Raw genomic sequence first — 27,679 nt, forward strand, 5'->3', positions numbered from 1 at the left:
GATTACATTCTTTTTTGGAATCGGGCGTGAGCCCCGTTCAAACCCCACGGCGAAGTCAGTTCAAAACAAAAGTGACGTAATTAAGTACGTCGAGTAATGAGTAGGATTCAGTTTTTCCACATGCAAAAGTAATTGTTTATTTTATATAAACACTTTATCTGCCTTCCCAATGAAAACTAGTTTGAAAATTCGAACATTTTATTTTATGTTGAACGTTTCTGGACGACGCACCATGCTGCCTTATTGACAACATGACCGAGCGGCGCAGATTAGACTACTGTTCGATTTGAGAAGTGCGCTCTTCCCTCACCTCTTTTGCCTGTTCACGTCATAGACTGATAACACCGCGGCTCAGCATAATCAAATCCACCCGTTGATTCCGCTTCACCGTTGCTGGTGTATATATGAGCTATAAATTAATGGTGCATATAGGCAAAGACACTCAGCACAAATTCACAAGCTATCGCTCATTTCCAAATCTCACTCAGACACAGACAACACACACGAGCTTGCCAGGAGTCGAACCTAGAATCTTCTGATCCGTAGTCAGACGCGTTATCCATTGCGCCACAAGCCCGATACCCTTTTATTACGCAACCATAACTCCACTCTCATTGGTTAATTTTGGCTATTTGGTCGCGCACGGCAATATGATTGGTTATTATGGTTATTGGTCACATCAAATCTGAGGACATTGAGCCTATTCCCCCTCAGGAGACTAAAAAGATTTGGCATGGGTCCTCAGATCCTCAAAAAATTCTACAGCTGCACCATCGAGAGCATCCTGACTGGTTGCATCACCGCCTGGTATGGCAACTGCTTGGCCTCTGACCGCAAGGCACTACAGAGGGTAGTGCGTACGGCCCAGTACATCACTGGGGCAAAGCTCCCTGCCATCCAAGACCTCTATACCAGGCGGTGTCAGAGGAAGGCCCTCAAAATTGTCAAAGACTCCAGCCACCCTAGTCATAGACTGTTCTCTCTGCTACCGCACGGCAAGCGGTACCGGAGTGCCAAGTCTAGGTCCAAAAGACTTCTCAACAGCTTCTACCCACAAGCCATAAGACTCCTGAACAGCTAATCATGGCTACCCGGACTATTTGCACTGCCCCCCACCCCATCCTTTTACGCTGCTGCTACTCTGTTAAGTATTTATGCATAGTCACTTTAACTCTACCCACATGTACATATTACCTCAACTACCTCAACTAGCCGGTGCCCCCGCACATTGACTCTGCACCGTTACCCCCCTGTATATATAGCCTCCCTACTGTCACTTTATTTTACTTCTGCTCTTTGTTTTTCTCAACACTTTTTTTTTTGTTGTTGTTTTATTCTTACTTTTTTTGTTTAAAATAAACGCACTGTTGGTTAAGGGCTGTAAGTAAGCATTTCACTGTAATGTCTGCACTTGTTGTATTCGGCGCATGTGACCAATAAAATTTGATTTGATTTGATTTGATTTGATAAATATTAATCTGGGCCAGGCACCCTGTTAGGGGTGTTTTGCACCGGGTGAAAGTTGATTACATTCTTTTTTGGATTCGGGCGTGAGCCCCGTTCAAACCCCACGGCGAAGTCGGTTCAAAACAAAAGTGACGTAATTAAGTACGTCGAGTAATGAGTAGGATTCAGTTTTTCCACATGCAAAAGTAATTGTTTATTTTATATAAACACTTTATCTGCCTTCCCAATGAAAACTAGTTTGAAAATCCGAACATTTTATTTGATGTTGAACGTTTCTGGACGACGCACCATGCTGCCTTATTGACAACATGACCGAGCGGCGCAGATTAGACTACTGTTCGATTTGAGAAGTGCGCTCTTCCCTCACCTCTTTTGCCCGTTCACGTCATAGACTGATAACCCCGCGGCTCAACGTAATCAAATCCACCCGTTGATTCCGCTTCACCGTTGCTGGTGTATATATGAGCTATAAATTAATGGTGCATATAGGCAAAGACAATCAGCACAAATTCACAAGCTATCGCTCATTCCAAATCTCACTCAGACATAGAAAAAACACACGAGCTTGCCAGGAGTCGAACCTAGAATCTTCTGATCCGTAGTCAGACGCGTTATCCATTGCGCCACAAGCCCGATACCTTTATATTACGCAACCATAACTCCACTCTCATTGGTTAATTTTGGATATTTGGTCACGCACGGCAATATGATTGGTTATTATGGTTATTGGTCGCATCAAATCTGCGGACATTGAGGGGATTCGATTAATCTGGGCCAGGCACCCGGTTAGGGGTGTTTTGCACCGGGTGAAAGTTGATTACATTCTTTTTTGGAATCGGGCGTGAGCCCCGTTCAAACCCCACGGCGAAGTCGGCTCAAAACCAAAGTGACGTAATTAAGTACGTCGAGTAATGAGTAGGATTCAGTTTTTCCACATGCAAAAGTAATTGTTTATTTTATATAAACACTTTATCTGCCTTCCCAATGAAAACTAGTTTGAAAATCCGAACATTTTATTTGATGTTGAACGTTTCTGGACGACGCACCATGCTGCCTTATTGACAACATGACCGAGCGGCGCAGATTAGACTACTGTTCGATTTGAGAAGTGCGCTCTTCCCTCACCTCTTTTGCCCGTTCACGTCATAGATTGATAACCCCGCGGCTCAACGTAATCAAATCCACCCGTTGATTCCGCTTCACCGTTGCTGGTGTATATATGAGCTATAAATTAATGGTGCATATAGGCAAAGACACTCAGCACAAATTCACAAGCTATCGCTCATTTCCAAATCTCACTCAGACACAGACAAAACACACGAGCTTGCCAGGAGTCGAACCTAGAATCTTCTGATCCGTAGTCAGACGCGTTATCCATTGCGCCACAAGCCCGATACCTTTTTATTACGCAACCATAACTCCACTCTCATTGGTTAATTTTGGATATTTGGTCACGCACGGCAATATGATTGGTTATTATGGTTATTGGTCGCATCAAATCTGCGGACATTGAGGGGATTCGATTAATCTGGGCCAGGCACCCGGTTAGGGGTGTTTTGGACCGGGTGAAAGTTGATTACATTCTTTTTGGAATCGGGCGTGAGCCCCGTTCAAACCCCACGGCGAAGTCAGTTCAAAACAAAAGTGACGTAATTAAGTACGTCGAGTAATGAGTAGGATTCAGTTTTTCCACATGCAAAAGTAATTGTTTATTTTATATAAACACTTTATCTGCCTTCCCAATGAAAACTAGTTTGAAAATTCGAACATTTTATTTTATGTTGAACGTTTCTGGACGACGCACCATGCTGCCTTATTGACAACATGACCGAGCGGCGCAGATTAGACTACTGTTCGATTTGAGAAGTGCGCTCTTCCCTCACCTCTTTTGCCTGTTCACGTCATAGACTGATAACACCGCGGCTCAGCATAATCAAATCCACCCGTTGATTCCGCTTCACCGTTGCTGGTGTATATATGAGCTATAAATTAATGGTGCATATAGGCAAAGACACTCAGCACAAATTCACAAGCTATCGCTCATTTCCAAATCTCACTCAGACACAGACAACACACACGAGCTTGCCAGGAGTCGAACCTAGAATCTTCTGATCCGTAGTCAGACGCGTTATCCATTGCGCCACAAGCCCGATACCCTTTTATTACGCAACCATAACTCCACTCTCATTGGTTAATTTTGGCTATTTGGTCGCGCACGGCAATATGATTGGTTATTATGGTTATTGGTCACATCAAATCTGAGGACATTGAGGGGATAAATATTAATCTGGGCCAGGCACCCTGTTAGGGGTGTTTTGCACCGGGTGAAAGTTGATTACATTCTTTTTTGGATTCGGGCGTGAGCCCCGTTCAAACCCCACGGCGAAGTCGGTTCAAAACAAAAGTGACGTAATTAAGTACGTCGAGTAATGAGTAGGATTCAGTTTTTCCACATGCAAAAGTAATTGTTTATTTTATATAAACACTTTATCTGCCTTCCCAATGAAAACTAGTTTGAAAATCCGAACATTTTATTTGATGTTGAACGTTTCTGGACGACGCACCATGCTGCCTTATTGACAACATGACCGAGCGGCGCAGATTAGACTACTGTTCGATTTGAGAAGTGCGCTCTTCCCTCACCTCTTTTGCCCGTTCACGTCATAGACTGATAACCCCGCGGCTCAACGTAATCAAATCCACCCGTTGATTCCGCTTCACCGTTGCTGGTGTATATATGAGCTATAAATTAATGGTGCATATAGGCAAAGACAATCAGCACAAATTCACAAGCTATCGCTCATTCCAAATCTCACTCAGACATAGAAAAAACACACGAGCTTGCCAGGAGTCGAACCTAGAATCTTCTGATCCGTAGTCAGACGCGTTATCCATTGCGCCACAAGCCCGATACCTTTTTATTACGCAACCATAACTCCACTCTCATTGGTTAATTTTGGATATTTGGTCACGCACGGCAATATGATTGGTTATTATGGTTATTGGTCGCATCAAATCTGCGGACATTGAGGGGATTCGATTAATCTGGGCCAGGCACCCGGTTAGGGGTGTTTTGCACCGGGTGAAAGTTGATTACATTCTTTTTTGGAATCGGGCGTGAGCCCCGTTCAAACCCCACGGCGAAGTCGGCTCAAAACAAAAGTGACGTAATTAAGTACGTCGAGTAATGAGTAGGATTCAGTTTTTCCACATGCAAAAGTAATTGTTTATTTTATATAAACACTTTATCTGCCTTCCCAATGAAAACTAGTTTGAAAATCCGAACATTTTATTTTATGTTGAACGTTTCTGGACGACGCACCATGCTGCCTTATTGACAACATGACCGAGCGGCGCAGATTAGACTACTGTTTGATTTGAGAAGTGCGCTCTTCCCTCACCTCTTTTGCCCGTTCACGTCATAGACTGATAACCCCGCGGCTCAACATAATCAAATCCACCCGTTGATTCCGCTTCACCGTTGCTGGTGTATATATGAGCTATAAATTAATGGTGCATATAGGCAACGACACTCAGCACAAATTCACAAGCTATCGCTCATTTCCAAATCTCACTCAGACATAGAAAAAACACACGAGCTTGCCAGGAGTCGAACCTAGAATCTTCTGATCCGTAGTCAGACGCGTTATCCATTGCGCCACAAGCCCGATACCTTTTTATTACGCAACCATAACTCCACTCTCATTGGTTAATTTTGGATATTTGGTCACGCACGGCAATATGATTGGTTATTATGGTTATTGGTCGCATCAAATCTGCGGACATTGAGGGGATTCGATTAATCTGGGCCAGGCACCCGGTTAGGGGTGTTTTGGACCGGGTGAAAGTTGATTACATTCTTTTTTGGAATCGGGCGTGAGCCCCGTTCAAACCCCACGGCGAAGTCAGTTCAAAACAAAAGTGACGTAATTAAGTACGTCGAGTAATGAGTAGGATTCAGTTTTTCCACATGCAAAAGTAATTGTTTATTTTATATAAACACTTTATCTGCCTTCCCAATGAAAACTAGTTTGAAAATTCGAAAATTTTATTTTATGTTGAACGTTTCTGGACGACGCACCATGCTGCCTTATTGACAACATGACCGTGCGCTCCTCCCTAACCTCTTTTGCCCGTTCACGTCATAGACTGATAACCCCGTGGCTCAGCATAATCAAATCCACCCGTTGATTCCGCTTCACCGTTGCTGGTGTATATATGAGCTATACATTAATGGTGCATATAAGCAAAGACACTCAGCACAAATTCACAAGCTATCGCTCATTTCCATATCTCACTCAGACAAAACACACGAGCTTGCCAGGAGTCGAACCTAGAATCTTCTGATCCGTAGTCAGACGCGTTATCCATTGCGCCACAAACCCGATACCTTTTTGTTATGCAACCATAACTCCACTCTCATTGGTTAATTTTGGATATTTGGTCGCACACGGCAACATGATTGGTTATTATGGTTATTGGTCGCATCAAATCTGCGGACACTTCGTCAACCATTTTGAAAAGAAGGTTGACGACATCCGATCCTCGTTTGTTAAGTCAAATGACACTGCTGGTCCTGCTCACACTGCCCTACCCTATGCTTTTATTTATTTCCCCCCTCTCTCTCCAGATAAAATCTTGCGACTTGTGACGGCAGGCCGCCCAACAACCTGCCCGCTTGACCCTATCCCCTCCTCTCTTCTCCAGACCATCTCCGGTGACCTTCTCCCTTACCTCACCTCGCTGATCAACTCATCCTTGACCGCTGGCTATGTCCCTTCCGTCTTCAAGAGAGCGAGAGTTGCACCCCTTCTCAAAAAACCAACACTCGATCCCTCTGATGTCAACAACTACAGACCAGTATCCCTTCTTTCTTTTCTCTCCAAAACTATTGAGCGTGCCGTCTTTAGCCAACTCTCTTGCTATCTCTCTCAGAATGACCTTCTTGATCCAAACCAGTCAGGTTTCAATACTGGTCATTCAACTGAGACTGCTCTTCTCTGTGTCACAGAGGCTCTCCGCACTGCTAAAGCTAACTCTCTCTCCTCTGCTCTTGTCCTTCTAGACCTGTCTGCTGCCTTTGATACTGTGAACCATCAGATCCTCCTCTCCACCCTCTCCGAGCTGGGCATCTCCGGCGCGGCTCACTCTTGGATTGCGTCCTACCTGACCGGTTGCTCCTACCAAGTGGCGTGGCGAGAAGCTGTCTCCGCACCACGTGCTCTCACCACTGGTGTCCCCCAGGGCTCAGGTCTAGGCCCTCTCCTATTCTCGCTATACACCAAGTCACTTGGCTCTGTCATATCCTCACATGGCCTCTCCTGTCATTGCTACGCTGACGACACACAACTAATCTTCTCCTTTCCCCCTTCTGATAACCAGGTGGCGAATCGCATCTCTGCATGTCTGGCATACATATCAGTATGGATGACGGATCACCACCTCAAGCTGAACCTCGGCAAGACGGAGCTCCTCTTCCTCCCAGGGAAGGACTGCCCGTTCCATGATCTCGCCATCACGGTTGACAACTCCGTTGTGTCCTCCTCCCAGAGTGCGAAGAGCCTTGGCGTGACCCTGGACAACACCCTGTCGTTCTCCGCTAACATCAAGGCGGTGACCCGATCCTGTAGGTTCATGCTCTACAACATTTGGAGAGTACGACCCTGCCTTACACAGGAAGCGGCACAGGTCCTAATCCAGGCACTTGTCATCTCCCGTCTGGATTACTGCAACTCACTGTTGGCTGGGCTCCCTGCCTGTGCCATTAAACCCCTACAACTCATCCAGAATGCCGCAGCCCGTCTGGTGTTCAACCTTCCCAAGTTCTCTCACGTCACCCCGCTCCTCCGCACACTCCACTGGCTTCCAGTTGAAGCTCGCATCTGCTACAAGACCATGGTGCTTGCCTACGGAGCTGTGAGGGGAACGGCACCTCCGTACCTTCAGGCTCTGATCAGTCCCTACGCCCAAACGAGGGCACTGCGTTCATCCACCTCTGGCCTGCTGGCTCCCCTATCTCTGCGCAAGCATAGTTCCCGCTCAGCCCAGTCAAAACTGTTCGCTGCTCTGGCACCCCAATGGTGGAACAAGCTCCCTCACAACGCCAGGACAGCGGAGTCACTCACCACCTTCCGGAGACATTTGAAACCCCACCTCTTTAAGGAATACCTGGGATAGGATAAAGTAATCCTTCTACCCCCCCCAAAAAAAAACATAAAATAAAAAAAAAACATTGTAAAGTGGTTATCCCACTGGCTATAAGGTGAATGCACCTATTTGTAAGTCGCTCTGGATAAGAGCGTCTGCTAAATGACATAAATGTAAATGTAATTGAGGGGATTCGATTAATCTGGGCCAGGCACCCGGTTAGGGGTGTTTTGCACATGGTGAAAGTTGATTACATTCTTTTTTGGAATCGGGCGTGAGCCCCGTTCAAACCCCACGGCGAAGTCGGTTCAAAACAAAAGTGACGTAATTAAGTACGTCGAGTAATGAGTAGGATTCAGTTTTTCCACATGCAAAAGTAATTGTTTATTTTATATAAACACTTTATCTGCCTTCCCAATGAAAACTAGTTTGAAAATTCGAACATTTTATTTGATGTTGAACGTTTCTGGACGACGCACCATGCTGCCTTATTGACAACATGACCGAGCGGCGCAGATTAGACTACTGTTTGATTTGAGAAGTGCGCTCTTCCCTCACCTCTTTTGCCCGTTCACGTCAAAGACTGATAACCCCGCGGCTCAGCATAATCAAATCCACCCGTTGATTCCGCTTTACCGTTGCTGGTGTATATATGAGCTATAAATTAATGGTACATATAGGCAAAGACACTCAGCACAAATTCACAAGCTATCGCTCATTTCCAAATCTCACTCAGACACAGACAAAACACACGAGCTTGCCAGGAGTCGAACCTAGAATCTTCTGATCCGTAGTCAGACGCGTTATCCATTGCGCCACAAGCCCGATACCTTTTAATTACGCAACCTAGAATCTTCTGATCCGTAGTCAGACGCGTTATCCATTGCGCCACAAGCCCGATACCTTTTTATTACGCAACCATAACTCCACTCTCATTGGTTAATTTTGGATATTTGGTCGCGCACGGCAATATGATTGGTTATTATGGTTATTGGTCGCATCAAATCTGCGGACATTGAGGGGATTCGATTAATCTGGGCCAGGCACCCGGTTAGGGGTGTTTTGCACATGGTGAAAGTTGATTACATTCTTTTTTGGAATCGGGCGTGAGCCCCGTTCAAACCCCACGGCGAAGTCGGTTCAAAACAAAAGTGACGTAATTAAGTACGTCGAGTAATGAGTAGGATTCCGTTTTTCCACATGCAAAAGTAATTGTTTATTTTATATAAACACTTTATCTGCCTTCCCAATGAAAACTAGTTTGAAAATTCGAACATTTTATTTTATGTTGAACGTTTCTGGACGACGCACCATGCTGCCTTATTGACAACATGACCGAGCGGCGCAGATTAGACTACTGTTCGATTTGAGAAGTGCGCTCTTCCCTCACCTCTTTTGCCCGTTAACGTCATGGGTCATAGACTGATAACCCCGCGGCTCAGCATAATCGAATTCGCCCGTTGATTCCGCTTCACCGTTACTGGTGTATTTATGAGCTATAAATGAATGGTGCATATAGGCAAAGACACTCAGCACAAATTCACAAGCTATTGCTCATTTCCAAATCTCACTCAGACAAAACACACGAGCTTGCCAGGAGACGAACCTAGAATCTTCTGATCCGTAGTCAGACGCGTTATCCATTGCGCCACAAGCCCAATACTTATTTATTTGGCAACCATAACTCCACTCTCATTGGTTAATTTTGGATATTTGGTCGCGCACGGCAATATGATTGGTTATTATCGTTATTGGTCGCATCAAATCTGCGGACATTGAGGGGATTCGATTAATCTGGGGCAGGCACCCGGTTAGGGGTGTTTTGCACCGGGTGAAAGTTGATTACATTCTTTTTTGGAATCGGGCGTGAGCCCCGTTCAAACCCCACGGCGTTGTCAGTTCAAAACAAAAGTGACGTAATTAAGTACGTCGAGTAATGAGTAGGATTCAGTTTTTCCACATGCAAAAGTAATTGTTTATTTTATATAAACACTTTATCTGCCTTCCCAATGAAAACTAGTTTGAAAAGTCGAACATTTTATTTTATGTTGAACGTTTCTGGACGACGCACCATGCTGCCTTATTGACAACATGACCGAGCGGCGCAGATTAGACTACTGTTCGATTTGAGAAGTGTGATCCTCCCTCACCTCTTTTGCCCGTTAACGTCATGGGTCATAGACTGATAACCCCGCGGCTCAGCATAATCGAATTCGCCCGTTGATTCCGCTTCACCGTTGCTGGTGTATATATGAGCTATAAATTAATGGTGCATATAGGCAAAGACACTCAGCACAAATTCACAAGCTATCGCTCATTTCCAAATCTCACTCAGACACAGACATAACTCCACTCTCATTGGTTAATTTTGGATATTTGGTCGCGCACGGCAATATGATTGGTTATTATGGTTATTGGTCACATCAAATTTGCGGACATTGAGGGGATTCGATTAATCTGGGCCAGGCACCCGGTTAGGAATCGGGCGTGAGCCCCGTTCAAAGCCCACGGCGAAGTCGGCTCAAAACAAAAGTGACTTAATTAAGTATGTTGAGTAATGAGTAGGATTCAGTATTTTCACATGCAAAAGTAATTGTTTATTTTATATAAACACTTTATCTGCCTTCCCAATGAAAACTAGTTTGAAAATTCGAACATTTTATTTGATGTTGAACGTTTCTGGACAACGCACCATGCTGCCTTATTGACAACATGACCGAGCGGCGCAGATTAGACTACTGTTCGATTTGAGAAGTGCGCTCCTCCCTAACCTCTTTTGCCCGTTCACGTCATAGACTGATAACCCCGCGGCGCAGCATAATCGAATCCCCCCGTTGATTCCGCTTCACCGTTGCTGGTGTACTCCCGAGTGGCGCAGTGGTCTAAGGCACTGCATCGCAGTGCTAGCTGTGCCACTAGAGATCCTGGTTCGAATCCAGGTTCTGTCGTAGTTCGATTCCCACGGGGGGCCAGTATGAAAAAAAAAATATATATATATATTATGTATGCACTCACTAACTGTAAGTCGCTCTGGATAAGAGCGTCTGCTAAATGACAAAAATGTAAAATATGTATATATGAGCTATAAATTAATGGCGCATATAGACAAAAACACTCAGCACAAATTCACAAGCTATCGCTCATTTCCAAATCTCACTCAGACACAGACAAAATACACAAGTTTGCCAGGAGTCGAACCTAGAATCTGATGATTCGTAGGCAGACGCATTATCCATTGCACCACAAGCCGGTTGTTCACAATTAATCCCACCGTAGCTGTCCTTTCATTGATCAACCCTAGATTCCTGGTGGAGGACGATCATTTGATTGGTGATTATAACCAATAATGTTTTTACAGAACAATACAATAGGCTTTATCATCAGAAATGACCCTGACGGAAACACACCTGATCATGTACAACTCTGTTTTTTAGGATGACTTTTTGTGCCCAGACAAGTGATGGAATATACACTGCTCAAAAAAATAAAGGGAACACTTAAACAACACAATGTAACTCCAAGTCAATCACACTTCTGTGAAATCAAACTGTCCACTTAGGAAGCAACACTGATTGACAATACATTTCACATGCTGTTGTGCAAATGGAATAGACAACAGGTGGAAATTATAGGCAATTAGCAAGACCACAGTCCACTTCTCAGTTCCTATGCTTCCTGGCTGATGTTTTGGTCACTTTTGAATGCTGGCGGTGCTTTCACTCTAGTGGTAGCATGAGACGGAGTCTACAACCCACACAAGTGGCTCAGGTAGTGCAGCTCATCCAGGATGGCACATCAATGCGAGCTGTGGCAAGAAGGTTTGCTGTGTCTGTCAGCGTAGTGTCCAGAGCATGGAGGCGCTACCAGGAGACAGGCCAGTACATCAGGAGACGTGGAGGAGGCCGTAGGAGGGCAACAACCCAGCAGCAGGACCACTACCTCCGCCTTTGTGCAAGGAGGAGCAGGAGGAGCACTGCCAGAGCCCTGCAAAATGACCTCCAGCAGGCCACAAATGTGCATGAGTCTGCTCAAACGGTCAGAAACAGACTCCATGAGGGTGGTATGAGGGCCCGACATCCACAGGTGGGGGTTGTGCTTACAGCCCAACACCGTGCAGGACGTTTGGCATTTGCCAGAGAACACCAAGATTGGCAAATTCGCCACTGGCGCCCTGTGCTCTTCACAGATGAAAGCAGGTTCACACTGAGCACATGTGACAGACGTGACAGAGTCTGGAGACGCCGTGGAGAACGTTCTGCTGCCTGCAACATCCTCCAGCATGACCGGTTTGGCGGTGGGTCAGTCATGGTGTGGGGTGGCATTTCTTTGGGGGGCCGCACAGCCCTCCATGTGCTCGCCAGAGGTAGCCTGACTGCCATTAGGTACCGAGATGAGATCCTCAGACCCCTTGTGAGACCATATGCTGGTGCGGTTGGCCCTGGGTTCCTCCTAATGCAAGACAATGCTAGACCTCATGTGGCTGGAGTGTGTCAGCAGTTCCTGCAAGAGGAAGGCATTGATGCTATGGATTGGCCCGCCCGTTCCCCAGACCTGAATCCAATTGAGCACATCTGGGACATCATGTCTCGCTCCATCCACCAACGCCACGTTGCACCACAGACTGTCCAGGAGTTGGCGGATGCTTTAGTCCAGGTCTGGGAGGAGATCCCTCAGGAGACCATCTGCCACCTCATCAGGAGCATGCCCAGGCGTTGTAGGGAGGTCATACAGGCACGTGGAGGCCACACACACTCTGAGCCTCATTTTGACTTGTTTTAAGGACATTACATCAAAGTTGGATCAGCCTGTAGTGTGGTTTTCCACTTTAATTTTGAGTGTGACTCCAAATCCAGACCTCCATGGGTTGATACATTTGATTTCCATTGATAATTTTTGTGTGATTTTGTTGTCAGCACATTCAACTATGTAAAGAAACAAGTATTTAATAAGATTATTTAATTCATTCAGATCTAGGATGTGTTATTTTAGTGTTCCCTTTATTTCTTTGAGCAGTGTACATTTGGCCATTGCAAGAGAATGTATTCGTGCGCTGTGAAGAAAAGCCTCAAAAACAGCGCAGAAGAAAAACGCATGTGTCTTGAGACGGATACTTCCATCATCAGTGACGGCTCCAGCTTTTTGGGGGCCCTAAGCAAGATTTGGTTGGGGTCTCCCCACCTCACCGCAAAACATTTTAGTGCCCCCCTCTTGACAGCTGAGAGGAAATGTTACGCTTTAAAGTTCATTTTCTGCAGTTCTACATAATTTGCAAAGGTGCAGAAAGAATATGTTGCCATTTTATAACAATTTTAATGGAATTCTACTCATTTTGCCATGGGGCAGAGATACATTTTTTGTTGTTGCAGTTTTACAGCTAATTTCATGCAAATCTACCCATTTTTCTATAGGGTAGAGAGAAATCTTTGCCAATTTGAAGCTAATTTCCTACAATTCTACACATTTTACCATGACTTATGCCATGTAAATATGATATCTGAGTGTGAATGACTAACAAAATCAATGGAGGGTCCCCTGAATGCCTGGTTGGTATTCGATTACTACAAGTTTAGATAGCTGGCTAGACTAACTACCAATCTAAAAATTGACATGGGTTATTGTCAGCCAATCCAGTGACTGACGTAAGATAAAAACTGCTGATGCATAACCAAATGACGAAATTGCACATGGTGTATTCTACCATTCTTACTCTCAATAGTAAGTTGAGACCCTGACTAAGTAAAAAAAAAAAAAAAAGGTTTTTAATATCTCAATTTTCTCCAACTACAGTTTCTGTCTTCCAAACTAATTTATATAAAAAGATGTATACAAAAAATCTTGACAATCATGAATGTTATACAGATATTGTCAAATGGTTGCAAAGAAGTCATTCTAAATATAAAATGTTGTACCAATTAGGATACACAAAGTCATATAATCCAAGATGGCGAAGTAGTGCAGTCCTGTTTCTGTCGTGTGTCTGTAAATAGCCTGTAAATACCCTGTTTTTTTGTATTTTTCGTACATATTTCCCTATCAGACTTTTCATCCTTCTACAAAATATACTTTCCTGCAACCCGCCTCACTCAATGTGGAACGGATTCTATTATTGACTTACCTTTTATCTAGAATCTAGAATCTCCAGTTGAAACTAGCTAGCCAGCTAACTAGCTACTTGCTATTAGCCACAGCTAGCGGTGTTTCACCCAGATCATTGGATTTTTTCAGCGGGATTAATTTTAATCACTGGACATTGATCACCGGATATTCGGCCAGTCTGCACAGCGCGTTATCGACCCAGAACATATCAGTTTTTCCGCCGGAATCACTGATTCACTGGACCTTTAACTCCGGATTCATCGCTACCAGCTGGCTACAACAAAACGGACGCTGTGGTCTGGCTAATCATCCCGAGCTAGGCCCATCTCCCGGCTATCTACCTCTCTATCAACCGGACGGGACCACCTAGTGTTGACACGGAGCCCCGCCGATCCTACACGACTGGTCTGCCGACGAAATCGTCTGATGTGGTTACGACGTTAACCACGAAGATACCATCCATCTGCTAGCCCTGGCCCGTTAGCACACGTTATCCGTGGCCTCTTACTCACTAAACTGAACTAGCTACTGAACTAGCTACTTGCTATTAGCCACAGCTAGCGGTGTTTCACCCAGAATATTGGATTTTTTTCCGCGGGATTAATTTTTAATCACTGGACATTGATCACCGGATATTCGGCCAGTCTGCACAGCGTTATCGACCCAGAACATATCAGTTTTTCCGCCGGAATCACTGAATCACTGGACCTTTAACTCCGGATTCATCGCTACCAGCTGGCTACAACAAAACGGACGTAGCACACGCTAGCCGTGGCCTCTTACTCACTAGCGCTTCACCACCGGACCTTATGATAACTCAGCTATACAGCTGATATCTGCTGGACTGTTCCTTTTTACGGTACTACATCCTGTTTATGTTTAGCCTCAGCCCAAACATGGTTAGTTTATTGTTGTTTCGGTTATTTCTAATTGTACTATATCACTGTAGACCCCCAGCCTAGCTAAACCTGCCTTAGTTAGCTCCTTTGTCCCTCCCCCATACACTCAGAGACCGACTCAATTGATGCCTCTAGAGATACTATCTCTTTCATTGTTACCCAACGCTTAGGTTTACCTCCACTTTACTCATATCCTTCCATATCCTTGTCTGTACATAATGCCCTGAATCTTTTCTATAACACCCGGAAATCTGCCCCCTTTATTCTATGTACCCAACGCACTAGAAGACCAGTTCTTAAAGCCTTTAGCCGTATCCTTATTCTAGTCCTCCTCTGTTCCTCTGGTGATGTAGAGGCTAACCCAGGCCCTGTAGCCCCCAGTATCACTCCTACTCCCCAGGAGCTATCATTTGATGACTTCTGTAATCCCAAAAGTCTTGGTTTCTTGCACATAAATATCAGAAGTCTACTTCCTAAGTTTGAGTTATTCACTGCGTTAGCACACTCTGCCAACCCTGATGTTCTAGCAGTGTCTGAATCCTGGCTCAGGAAGGCCACCAAAAATTCTGAAATTTCCATTCCCAACTATAACATTTTCCGTCTAGATAGAACTGCCAAAGGGGGTGGAGTTGCAATCTACTGTAGAGATAGCCTGCAGAGCTCTATCATACTATCCAGGTCTGTGCCCAAATAGTTTGAGCTTCTACTTCTAAAAATCCACCTTTCCAGAAATAAGTCTCTCACTGTTGCCGCTTGCTACAGACCCCCCTCAGCCCCCAGCTGTGCCCTGGACACCATATGTGAATTGATTGCCCCCCATTTATCCTCTGAGTTTGTACTGCTTGGTGACCTAAATTGGGATATGTTTAATACCCCAGCCATCCTACAATCCAAGCTAGATGCCCTCAACCTCACGCAAATTATCAACGAACCTACCAGGTACAACCCTAAATCCTTAAACATGGGTACCCTCATAGATATCATCCTGACTAACATACCCTCTAAATACACCTCAGCTGTCTTCAACCAGGATCTCAGCGATCACTGCCTTATTGCCTGCGTCCGTAACGGGTCCGCGGTCAAACGACCACCCCTCATCACTGTCAAACGCTCCCTAAAACACTTTAGCGAGGAGGCCTTCCTAATTGACCTGGCCCAGGTATCCTGGATGGATATAGATCTCATTCCGTCAGTAGAGGATGCCTGGTTGTTCCTTAAAAGTAATTTCCTCTCAATCTTAAATAAACATGCCCATTCAAAAAATACAGAACTAAGAACCGATATAGCCCCTGGTTCTCCTCAGACTTGACTGCCCTTGACCAGCACAAAAACATCCTGTGGCGTACAGCATTAGCATCAAATAGCCCCCGCGATATGCAACTTTTCAGGGAAGTTAGGAACCAATATACACAAGCAGTCAGGAAAGCAAAGGCTAACTTTTTCAAACAGAAATTTGCATCCTGTAGCACTAACTCCAAAAAGTTTTGGGACACTGTAAAGTCCATGGAGAATAAGAGCACTTCCTCCCAGCTGCCCACTGCACTGAGGCTAGGAAACACTATCACCACCGATAAATCTACAATAATCGAGAATTTCAACAAGCATTTTGCTACAGCTGGCCATGCTTTCCATCTGGCTACCACTAACCCGGCCACCAACTCTGCACCCTCTGCTGCAACTTGCCCATGCCCCCCCCGCTTCTCCTTCACACAAATTCAGACAGCTGATGGTTTGAAAGCGCTGCAAAATCTAGACCCCTACAAATCAGCTGGGCTAGACAATCTGGACCCTTTCTTTCTAAAACTAGCCGCCGAAATTGTCGCAACCCCTATTACTAGTCTGTTCAACCTCTCTTTCATAACGTCTGAGATCCCCAGAGATTGGAAAGCTGCCGCGGTCATCCCCCTCTTCAAAGGGGGTGACACTCTAGATCCAAACTGCTACAGACCTATATCCATCCTGCCCTGCCTTTCGAAAGTATTCGAAAGCCAAGTTAACAAACAGATCATCGACCATTTCGAATACCACCGTACCTTCTCCGCTATGCAATCCGGTTTCCGAGCTGGTCACGGGTGCACTTCAGCCACGCTCAAGGTCCTAAACGATATTATAACCACGATTGATAATAGACAGTACTGTGCAGCCGTCTTCATCGACCTGGCCAAGGCTTTCGACTCTGTCAACCACCGCATTCTTATTGGCAGACTAAATAGCCTTGGTTTCTCAAATGACTGCCTCGCCTGGTTCACCAACTACTTCTCAGATAGAGTTCAGTGTGTCAAATCGGAGGGCCTGTTGTCTGGACCTATGGCAGTCTCTATGGGGGTGCCACAGGGTTCAATTCTTGGGCCGACACTTTTCTCCGTGTATATCAATGATGTCGCTCTTGCTGCTGGTGACTCTCAGATCCACCTCTACGCAGACGACACCATTTTGTATACATCTGGCCCTTCATTGGACACTGTGTTAACAAACCTCCAAACGAGCTTCAATGCCATACAACAATCCTTCAGTAGCCTTCAACTGCTCTTAAACACTAGTAAAACTAAATGCATGCTTTTCAATCGAACGCTGCTAGCACCCGCCCACCCGACTAGAATCACCACTCTCGACGGGTCTGACCTAGAGTATGTGGACAACTACAAATATCTAGGTGTCTGGTTAGACTGTAAACTCAACTTCCAGACTCACATAAAGAATCTCCAATCCAAAGTTAAATCTAGAATCGGCTTCCTATTTCGCAACAAAGCCTCCTTCACTCATGCTGCCAAACATGCCCTCGTAAAACTGACTATCCTACCGATCCTTGACTTCGGCGATGTCATTTACAAAATAGCCTCCAACACTCTACTCAGCAAATTGGATGTAGTCTATCACAGTGCCATCCGTTTTGTCTCCAAAGCCCCATACACTACCCACCACTGTGACCTGTACGCTCTTGTTGGCTGGTCCTCACTACATGTCCGTCGTCAAACCCACTGGCTCCAGGCCATCTATAAATCACTGCTAGGCAAATCCCCGCCTTATCTTAGCTCATTGGTCACCATAGCAGCACCCACCCGTAGTCTGCGCTCCAGCAGGTATATCTCACTGGTCATTCCCAAAGCCAACACCTCCTTTGGCCGCCATTCCTTCCAGTTCTCTGCTGCCAATGACTGGAACGAATTGCAAAATCTCTGAAGCTGGAGACTCTTATCTCCCTCAATAACTTTAAGCATCAGTTGTCAGAGCACCTTACCGATCACTGCACCTGTACACAGCCCATCTGAAATTAGCCCACCCAACTACCTCATCCCTATATTGTTATTTATTTTGCTCTTTTGCACCCCAGTATCTCTATTTGCACATCATCTCTTGCACATCTAGCATTCCAGTGTTAATACTATTGTAATTATTCTGCACTATAGCCTATTTATTGCCTTACCTCCATAACTTGCTACATTTGCACACACTGTATATATATTTTCTGTTGTATTTCTGACTTTGTTTTTATCCCATATGTAACTCTGTGTTGTTTTTATTGCACTACTTTGCTTTATCTTGGCCAGGTCGCAGTTGTAAATGAGAACCTGTTCTCAACTGGCTTACCTGGTTAAATAAAGGTGAAATAAAAATAAATAAAAAATACATACATTTTATTTTTTATCACCAACTATACTAATGCCTGTTGGGGAAATATAATATAATAATATAATATGTCTGACACCAGACTGGATCAGACGGCCCAGCACACAGCAGGACTGCTCCCCATGTCCCAGTTGTGTCTGAGGGAAATGAGATCCTATCCTGGACAAACTGTCCCCCTTGTGTCCCCAGAGAGCGTTGGCCCAGAGATAGCGCGGCGCTATGAAGCGACTGTGCATTTGCAGCAGGCCCCAATCCGACAGCCTGCCCCCTTATGGGCTGCAGTGTTCAGGCATAAGACCAATCTGCAGAACAGGACACTGATTAGACAGGGACCATGGTTATATTTCACATAGCCGATAGCCCCTCACAGCCTTGCATACTGATACCCTGATTACAACCACTTATTTTACAGCTATTTATAATTTTGTATTATCAATCCAAACTGCTTGTACAAATACTTGACACAGTTCCTGGGTACTTGATTATGATAACCAATTCTGATACAGTCCCATGGGATATGATACATCTCACTAAAGCTATACATTTGCACAAACCTTTCCGTGTAAGAGGAGATATGATAAATCATCATATAAATCAATTCATGGAATCAATTTAATGCTGAAGGAGGAGCCCTATTTAACATGTTCAAGTGACTGTGGGGCAAGATAAGCATGGTGCAAAAAATTGGGAGTTTCAGCCCACAACTGGTGTGGCAGAAATGGTGATTAATAACAAGGGAGAGAGAAGTCATTGTGAATATTGGAATGCAGAGAGCAGTGGCAGGGAGGCTGCAGGCAATTACCTCTGCTCTCAATGCTGAGGAAGTACAAAGGTAGCCGGGTCTACGATTTCACTAGAGCCGCCACGGAAAACAGGTGGCTACCTTGGGGCTGTGTGTGATATAGAAAACAACGTTCCAACATAACGAGATATATGTCATTAGTTGTAACGAAAAAACCTTGGGAGATAGTATTCTATTATCCCCTCTGTTGGATGCTGCTGAGAATTGTCCACATCACTTCAAAAAATCCAAATTATAGACTAAATCATCCACAGAAACCACTTATTAGTCTGCCAATGTAAGGAAATTAGCTTGATTTCCTTTTATTTGTAAAAAATAAATAAAAAAATTTTACAATACAAAACATGAACATACAAAAGACAACATATAGACGCACACGAACATCAACAACATCACACCTGCCCAGACCCACCTGTTCTCACCCGTCTCCAGTGCCTGCACTACTCTCCATCACGTCATCAAATTGCACCATTTTGTTATTCTCAGTCGCCCACGCTCTTTCAATATTTAGATAATGAAGCATATGATTTTTCCATTGTCTTCACGACAGAGGGTTGGTTTATTTACAGTTAAGTATACGTTTTTTTCAAGATAATTGACAAGAAGAGTATCGTCCAACCCATCGGGTATCTCACTGCACTCATATGACAGGTCTTGAAATATGCAAACAAACGGATTAAAAGCACATTTACATTGTAATACTTCTGACAGCCAACTTTCTAACTCAAATATCTACATTGGTCAGTCCAAAATTGCTTTTTAATTCTGTAATGGAAAAACATGTATTTCCTATTACCAAGTAATTGACTGTTTCTATACCTTTTAGTTTTCCATGTTATTATCGGTGCATTCCGAAAAAGCTATCCAAGGATTGTTCAATAAGACTGTTTTTTTGCCAGTGATATTGGTTCTTGTAGAATCCGTTTCATTTTCTTCCATATTGTTATAAACTATGAAGTTGTTAAATGTTCTTAGCTGTATCCTTTGAAAATAGACACGTGAAAATATTCTGGGGGTGAGCATGCGCATCTTCAATATTTACCCATTGTTCCTTTTTAGTGCATTTAACAATGTCTCAAGTAAAAGCCTTGGGTGGCGAGTTGATACAATTCCAAGTCTGGGAGGTTAAAACCACCCTCAGACTTAGGGAGATGTAAAACGTTCCGTTTTATTCTGTGAGTTTATGAGCTTGATTTCCTTGGACGCTAGCCCAGTCAAGCTGTGTGATATCTTGAAGTGGGCCTTCTGTTTTGCTCATCCACTGAAAGTGACAATGAACATACCAACCATGGAATGATTTTTCAGCCATTATTTTCCATTGAACATACCAACCATGGAATGATTTTCCAGCCATTATTTTCCATTCTGTGAACAACATTTTTTGTTCAAGTCTATTTTTATTAAAGCATTTCAAGTACTTCAAAAAAATTATAATAATCTTTGCACAATACTTTTAGCAATTTTAGTAAATTTTTTAAAAGTGAGCAAAATAGGAAACAGAACCAAAAAAAGAAAAGAAAAGAAAAGTAAATCATAAAGAAAATTGAAGATACTGTATAAAACACAGCGGACATTAAAATCAGACAGTAGTATTAGACTTTTTCCATTCTGGATTCTCTCGGTTTACATCACTTACATTTCAGAGCACACTTTTCTCAAATAATTTTAGCAAGACAAATGAAAGACAGAAATGAAAATCCCAGGCACCTCCCCCTATACACCCACCTATTACCTTACCACAGGATCAAAAAATCTATGAGAAGAATGATTAAAGATGATCACACTCAGATGAGCCTTACTAATGCCAAAGGTAATGAGAAACAATATTTTACTATCCAGCACAAACCTATCCCCACCAGCACCAAACAGAAAGAACAGAGAAATACATTTTAGAATCAAGGATCAGTTTTGTTTCTATTTCAGAGGCTCTCTTGTAGACATTGTATGTGGCCATTTTGTCATTGACCAGTTTTGGGAGGAAACAATGCAGGCATTAGTATGTGAAGAGGCCTAAGCTCCAGCACACTCTGCCTAGGGTCTACCTACCTGATAAGGCATAAATGGGCCATAATCAGTCATAAAATATCAATATATAGTCACATATAATTTATATGGGACAAACAAAGTCATCATAAATAAAAGGACTTAGGGTTTCTGGGTTACCTCCTGACCTTGATTCCTAGTCTATGTTCATTCTGAGAAACTCATGAGAGACCTTGGTAACAGGCTTTGAAAGACTTTCAACACCTGCCACACAAAGACAGGAAAGCAAACAGGACAGTACATTTATCCCACATCCTCTCCTCTCCCTACAGTCAGTGAAATTGACCTTCTAAAAGACACCTGAAGTCAATCAGTGCCACTTTTGCAATCTGTTTCCTCAAGCCTCCTGAGACTTCAGCACTCCAAGCTGATAAACAGAGTATCTTTGGATATCCTGCCTTCTGGGTTTGTCCTGGTCTCTGTGGCTCTGAGCTGGGGATACATTACAAACCCCACTGACCTCCAGTCAGACTGTGGAGTTGCAATGGCCTCAGGAGAATCAGACTCAACTCCATTTAGGCACATTGTTTATGTCTTTACACAAACCACAGACTATGACATACATGTTTATTTTGGTGGAGATCATCCCCATGGCAGAGCTATGTCCTTCCAATAGAGATGTGGGGTTAGGGAGAGAGAGGACATGGAAATGGTAGCCAAAGGGAGAAAAGTTACAGATAATTGGTAGCCTTCCCGATCTCAGTTCATATGTACCAGCTTGGCATAGCTGGACACTCAGACATTAAGCCATTGTTGGACTTTATCAATACATTTCCTCCACATACAAATATCTGAATTGCTAAAACAAGAAACAAAAGAAAAAGAAACCAACAATCACATTGAAGCCATCCAGGATCTTCATCTGGCAAACCATTCATCACATTCCTAATGCATGCCATAAGTGTAGAGGATTCCTCAAGCTGCCATCAAACTGGTATGTAACAGGGCAATCAGTTGTTCCCAGGTCAGCTCTTAAAGACTGTGCGTTTTATTAAGGTAACAACATTGGTGAGGGCAGCTGAGCTAGGTGAGAGCATGTCCAGACCAGTACAGGACAGTGACTGTCTGTGATGCTCTCTGTAATATTGCCCCCTATGGACCCTGGCCTGTGTTCGCAGGCTCTGGCCAAGGCCCTGTGACTTGAAGGATATGATGTGACTATGTTCAGTGGCATAGTCATGAGGTGTAGCACCAGCCAGCCCTCGGACAGCCTTGTATGCTAAAGCACTGAAGATGCTCTCATTTCTCCCTCCATCCTACCCATCTCTCACATGGAATGATCAATAGACAAGTACATCTGCTGTATTTAGTGGTTGTTCAGCGATTCACATCAATGCATTGAGTCAGAAAAAATAGCTGAAGAGAACAATGTCATTTAAATAAAAAATTAAAAAGCTAGTCACATCCCCAAACTGCACCTCTAGAAGCAAACCTGTCTGAATATGACACCTTCCACCAGCCCAATGATATCCCACTACATCACATCCAAATATCACTACAACTCTGTCGCCTCTCTATACCCTCCAGTCCTCTGACAGAGGACTGCTTTAATCTTATTCAGCTTTATTTTTACATTTCCTCCATTTCCTTCTGACAACCGAGGTCTGTTCTGATTCACCCCACAGCAGCTGCTAAATGTGACAGACAGGGCTGTTTTTCATTTTATTAATCCTGAGAGAGTGAATTAAAACAGTAAATAATCTTTATCAGACAGCAGGAAAACATTCGATTTCATATGATACAAAGAAAATAATCTATATCTCAATATCTGTACAATTGCAAGCAGAAAGAACATGTATGCTTTGGGAAAAAAAGCCTGCGTATTTTTTCTTATGTTTTGATTTAAAAAATAATAATACATTGGCAAATTAGTCTCTTCTGCTACAATGTCTCACATCCTAGCCTTGCATGGCAGCAAAAACCCATGTGACCTGCAGTCCTGTTTTCCTGCTCAGGAGGGCAGCACTTCAGAAAGGAAAAACAGATGGAAAGAAATAACCTAAAAGGAGGAGAGGAGAGGCTGCATTACCACAATGCTGCTCCTCTCCCCTGCACTCCAGTTAAAAAGAAAGAAACAAAGGTAGACCACATAACAGAAATCAGTCATTTTCTCTTCCCGTCATTGCCTAGAGCTTTCCTGTAATATCTTCTGCTTACAGCTGTGTGAACGACAGCTCGACTGGCTCCCAGAGCAGTGGTGTTGAGTAAGTCCATTAGGTCCTGGAACTGTATGTTTTGTCTATTGAAATCAGTTCTGTTGCCAGTTTTAGTTTTGCAGATGGGTGGTTGCAATGAATGGTACAGGTAACTCTTTGGAGTGAAGTGTTCCCACTGTAGGCACTAGGAAGAACCAAGGCAAAGAGGGGCCTAGTGTCTCAGCGTCTCATCTGGCCCAACTGATAGTTCTCTCTGGGCTGGCGTTGGTTGCGCTGCTGCTGGGGCTGCTGGGCATTCGATTGCTGCTGTCTCCTCCTCTTCAACGTGCCTGCATGGGAGACAGGAACACACCGCTCTCAACATCATAACACTCACACACATACCTGCATGCATAAAATGAACCAGAGTTACACATACAATATGATACACTATGAATCTTGTCTCCCCCCATCTTCAGTCTAGCTGGGGAGATACGTTTTTTCCCAAGTGTTGAGGCGTGACGTACCTGGCAGTGGCTTGGGTGGGGGCAGTTTGGGGTTGCTGCTGGGTGTGTGGACACTGCAGATCTTGATGAAACCAGCCATCAGCATGATGAGAGCAATGCCCATCAGCAGCACTGCCCACCAATGAGCCTGGAACACATAGAACACAAGTCATGTTTTTTCAGTGTCGGACACAACTTTCATATTGAAACTGGTCAGAAAATGTTATGTAAAGTGTATTTAGCTCCTGAAATTGTTTTAATGCCAACGGGAGAGACATTTTCAGCAGGAGGGTGAACTAATATTCTGAACACAGGTAGCTACAGTATAACTAAGACATTGGCTGGGCCTGGGACACCAACCACTATCCACTCTGCGATGTTCTCGTAGAGCTCTGCGTTGAAGATGGCTTTCTTTAGCCTGGCCAGGGGGCCGTCTGCGTCCACCAGCCGACACCTCATGAACACGTCGCAGTAGCCCTTGAAGTCGTTGCAGGGCGAGCCGGGCTGCAGCGTGGTGATCTTCTTGCTGAAGAAGCGGGCCCACTTCTCAGAGCCCGTGCTGCTGCAGGTGTCTGGTTTCACTGCAGGGTGGGGGAGGAGAGATGGGGAACACCACTGTGAGGTCACTGCTAACAGCACAGTCTTGGTGGTTTAAGATACATGTCATAATGAGACGAATGGCCCATAATGGGCCAATGATAGTGGTAACAGGTAAATAACAGACACTTACTTTTCTCCTGACAGCAGACGTGGCACAGCTCAGTCTCGTCTGTGCCTTCAATACTGGCACATGTACACACCTCCAGACTATACTTCTCACAGATGGAGCCAGAGCAGCCCTGGCGGACAGAGAGGGTGAGAGGGAAAGGGAAAACGAGGGGGAGAGTGTCAGCTATGCTCTATAGTCATGATTAAAAGCACTTCAACACACGTTTGGTCAGAGAGTTAGACCATACCCCGTTGAGGCAGACTTGTGTCTCTCCATGGCAGGCGGTGAAGTTGGCTTTGGGTTCAGAGGTGGGGCACTGGGCAGTGCCTCCGTTACACATACCCTGTTCAGCACACTCTGACTCCTCTCTACACTTATCATTGGAGCCCTTGAAGGAGCACGTAGGTGAACAGCATGGACCCTGGCTGGGACTGACCACACAGAACACACACACCAAGTCAGCTTCAACTTACTTTTTACTAAGTCAGAAACAGAAACAAGTTGAATACTATATTAAATAAATACTACAACAGTACTAACCGTAAAAAACAAAAACAAACATTTTGTTGTACATTATTGACCAGTTACCTGCAGATTTTGCCGGGCTTGAGTTTGCACTTGTTGCCGTCGACCTCGTTGGCGTTGTAGCAGCACTCGTCTTTACACTGGTCACTGTAACCACAGTCACACTGCTCCCCTGCCTCCACCAGACCATTACCACAGATGGGCTGGCCAGACTCTGCACAAACACACAGGAAGGAGTGATGAGATGCAGTAGAGGACACATAACCTTGGATGCCCATTCCAATGACAAGCGCACCCACACAACACACACACACAGCACTTACCCACAAAGCAGTTGCCCCTCTTCTTCTCCAGGACCTGGCTGATGTTCCTCACGCTGCAGATGGAGAACTTGTTGTTGTTGAGCTTGTCTCCTGACGTGGCCCGGGCGTACATGATGTAGTTGCCCTGCTCCTTCTTCTCCTGGGCCTTCGACTCTCCTGGAGTGCACTCTGTCCCAGAGTCATGCTGTCAAATCATAGGGAAGAGGTTCACAGTGAGGCAATGCGTATCCCTCTCCTCCCTCCACAGAGGGCAATAACATAGCCTCCTCCACTACTGTGACTTTAATCCAAGAGAGATCCTATGGTGAATATCTCAACAAAGTGTTAATCAAGTATATACAACTGATTAGCATGTGAAGTGTGATTTGGTAAGAGCTGTGCACTGAGATAAAAGACCAGGCTACAACCAGACAAGGCCCAGGCCAGAATACTCACCGGAGAGCCAAAGTTGTGTCCAACCTCGTGTGCGAAGGTGATGTGGGAGACCTTGGGGGGTACGTGGGAGGCGTAGTTCTGCACCGTGATGATGCCTGTGTTCAGAGACTTCTTCTTCCCATCAGAGTACAACTTACTCTTCTCACAGATACCCCCGGAGCTCCCTAAGAACACAGTAAAACCACTCATCAAGATTACATACAGTACACACCATGGAGGAGGAGGATTCTCTCTTTCACACTGTACAGCACCCAACAGACTACCAGGACTATATTGAGGATTTCCATGCCATTGAGGATGTACTGTCTCCCATTGCTGTAGTTTCCAACTCTGACACAAGTGACAGTGAAATGAAGTGACACTCTTATTGGAGTAAATTAAACCTGATACTCTGCCTGGAGTGAATAAGCAGAAGTCTTTTCTACTGTAGGGGAGCAGAGGGCATTTGGGCCCAGTAGCCACCCTTGTAGGTGAGACACAGACAGCAGCAGGAAGAGCAGAGCAGAGCAGCCAGGTGGTGCTGAATATGCCCGCAGGAGGAGAGTGACAGCTCGGGCACAGCAGGGGAGCTGAAGGGCGCTGCTCCAGAGTCGCTGAGAATGCCAATTTCAATCCGCTCACTTACCCATTCTCAAAGAGAGAAACATACTGTCTGGAGCAGACACATAGACAGACATGGCCGGTCAGCTGTATAGTGCGAGTGTGGAGCATACTCACACACTTCGATTTTTCTCAATCAATTTGGGAAACCTGGTTGACTGTTCTGATTGAGTAGTTTCATGTTGTGTTCAAAGGGAGTGTTTAAAGTCAGCTCAGATAGTGGGAGTGAGCAGTAGCAGACAGAGCGGAGTCAGAATAGGCTTCCCCGCCCCAACCTGCTGTACTATCAGATTCAGCTGGCATACTGCCGGTCTGCCTCTGGGCTCCCCCTGCACTCAACACTGCCCTGTCTGAGATCACAGAGTGTGTGTGTGAGATTGTATGTTTATTTATTTTCCCTTTTGTACTTTAACTATTTGCACATCATTACAACACGGTATATAGACATAATATGACATTTGAAATGGCTCTATTCCTTTGGAACTTTTGTGAGTGTAATGTTTACTGTTCATTTCTATTGTTTATTTCACTTTTGTTTATTATCTATTTCACTTGCTTTGGCAATTTTAACATATGTTTCCCATGCCAATAAAGCCCCTGAAATTGAGAGAGAGAGAAGGTCCAATCTCTCCTACAACTGTGGACTAGAGAGGATTTCTATTTTCTAACCAGCCAGGCTAGGAGGACTGGGGCTCTGCTCTGCTGGAATACCAGGCAGTGGCGAAATCTTTATCTGAGAATAGACTGTGTGCTTAGTCATAAGGAGGCAACACCTTTGACAACAACATCTTTTAGGCACACAGAAACATGAAACCAAAGCACTTTACAGTTTGGCATATATTTGTGTGTGTGTGTGTGGTGTGGTATGTGGTGTGTGTGTGTGTAGGAGGAATGCCTCCATTGAAGTCATTTATGAGTGTGTGGTAATGGATCAAATTCATTAAGAAGCCCATTACCCAGGTCTGACTGGTGTCTCTAGTGGCCGTTTGTTCTCAGTCCACTCCGCTGGAGCATTCTAGGCAGATCTCTTCTCTACTAGCCCACAGCCCACATCCTCCCTCTACAGCTCTACATGCCCAGATCGATTCAGCCGGTTTAGAACATTGCTTATTTGCCTGTATTGATTCCTAGTGTTTGTTGTTGTTTTTCATCCTGGGTTCTGTCAGAAGTTAATCAAGACATGTTGACGATACCTGGGCCAACTGACACTGACCCTTCATTTAAACCTCATGAAGGAAAACACAGCCTGAACTCTGACCTCTGGGGCTGCTGCTCATTGAAAGAAACCTATAGCAGTAACATGTGAACTTGGGGTTCAACTACAGTACTGTCCACTCTCTCTACATCTTGACTATTACTGAGAGG

The 27,679-nt window shown here is 44.6% G+C and overlaps 1 protein-coding gene and 9 non-coding genes across 10 annotated transcripts in view; all 10 read right to left on the reverse strand.

The window, feature by feature from the left end:
- Nucleotides 1-504: 504 nt before the first annotated feature.
- On the reverse strand, nt 505-577 carry trnar-acg. The gene has a single exon. It is a non-coding gene; the product is annotated as a tRNA-Arg (tRNA).
- A 1,450-nt stretch (nt 578-2,027) lies between these two features.
- Nucleotides 2,028-2,100, reverse strand: trnar-acg. Its single transcript has one exon. It is a non-coding gene; the product is annotated as a tRNA-Arg (tRNA).
- Nucleotides 2,101-2,786: 686 nt separating this feature from the next.
- trnar-acg lies at nt 2,787-2,859 on the reverse strand. Its single transcript has one exon. It is a non-coding gene; the product is annotated as a tRNA-Arg (tRNA).
- Nucleotides 2,860-3,544: 685 nt separating this feature from the next.
- trnar-acg lies at nt 3,545-3,617 on the reverse strand. The gene has a single exon. It is a non-coding gene; the product is annotated as a tRNA-Arg (tRNA).
- Nucleotides 3,618-4,303: 686 nt separating this feature from the next.
- Nucleotides 4,304-4,376, reverse strand: trnar-acg. The gene has a single exon. It is a non-coding gene; the product is annotated as a tRNA-Arg (tRNA).
- A 686-nt stretch (nt 4,377-5,062) lies between these two features.
- On the reverse strand, nt 5,063-5,135 carry trnar-acg. Its single transcript has one exon. It is a non-coding gene; the product is annotated as a tRNA-Arg (tRNA).
- A 644-nt stretch (nt 5,136-5,779) lies between these two features.
- trnar-acg lies at nt 5,780-5,852 on the reverse strand. The gene has a single exon. It is a non-coding gene; the product is annotated as a tRNA-Arg (tRNA).
- A 2,514-nt stretch (nt 5,853-8,366) lies between these two features.
- Nucleotides 8,367-8,439, reverse strand: trnar-acg. The gene has a single exon. It is a non-coding gene; the product is annotated as a tRNA-Arg (tRNA).
- A 760-nt stretch (nt 8,440-9,199) lies between these two features.
- On the reverse strand, nt 9,200-9,272 carry trnar-acg. The gene has a single exon. It is a non-coding gene; the product is annotated as a tRNA-Arg (tRNA).
- An 11,129-nt stretch (nt 9,273-20,401) lies between these two features.
- The window catches only part of LOC121558909 (disintegrin and metalloproteinase domain-containing protein 10), an 85,352-nt gene continuing 78,074 nt past the window's right edge, over nt 20,402-27,679 (reverse strand). Inside the window, exons 9-16 of the mRNA XM_041872251.2 lie at nt 25,715-25,878; nt 25,280-25,463; nt 25,020-25,170; nt 24,679-24,862; nt 24,453-24,561; nt 24,083-24,303; nt 23,744-23,870; nt 20,402-23,566 (exon numbers count right to left, since the gene is read on the reverse strand). Coding sequence (XP_041728185.2) covers nt 23,457-23,566; nt 23,744-23,870; nt 24,083-24,303; nt 24,453-24,561; nt 24,679-24,862; nt 25,020-25,170; nt 25,280-25,463; nt 25,715-25,878 — 1,250 coding nt within the window. The 3' untranslated portion in view covers nt 20,402-23,456. The remainder of the gene's footprint in view (nt 23,567-23,743; nt 23,871-24,082; nt 24,304-24,452; nt 24,562-24,678; nt 24,863-25,019; nt 25,171-25,279; nt 25,464-25,714; nt 25,879-27,679) is intronic.

This window comes from Coregonus clupeaformis, unplaced genomic scaffold (genome assembly GCF_020615455.1).
Source record: "Coregonus clupeaformis isolate EN_2021a unplaced genomic scaffold, ASM2061545v1 scaf1232, whole genome shotgun sequence".
Lineage (NCBI taxonomy): Eukaryota > Metazoa > Chordata > Actinopteri > Salmoniformes > Salmonidae > Coregonus > Coregonus clupeaformis.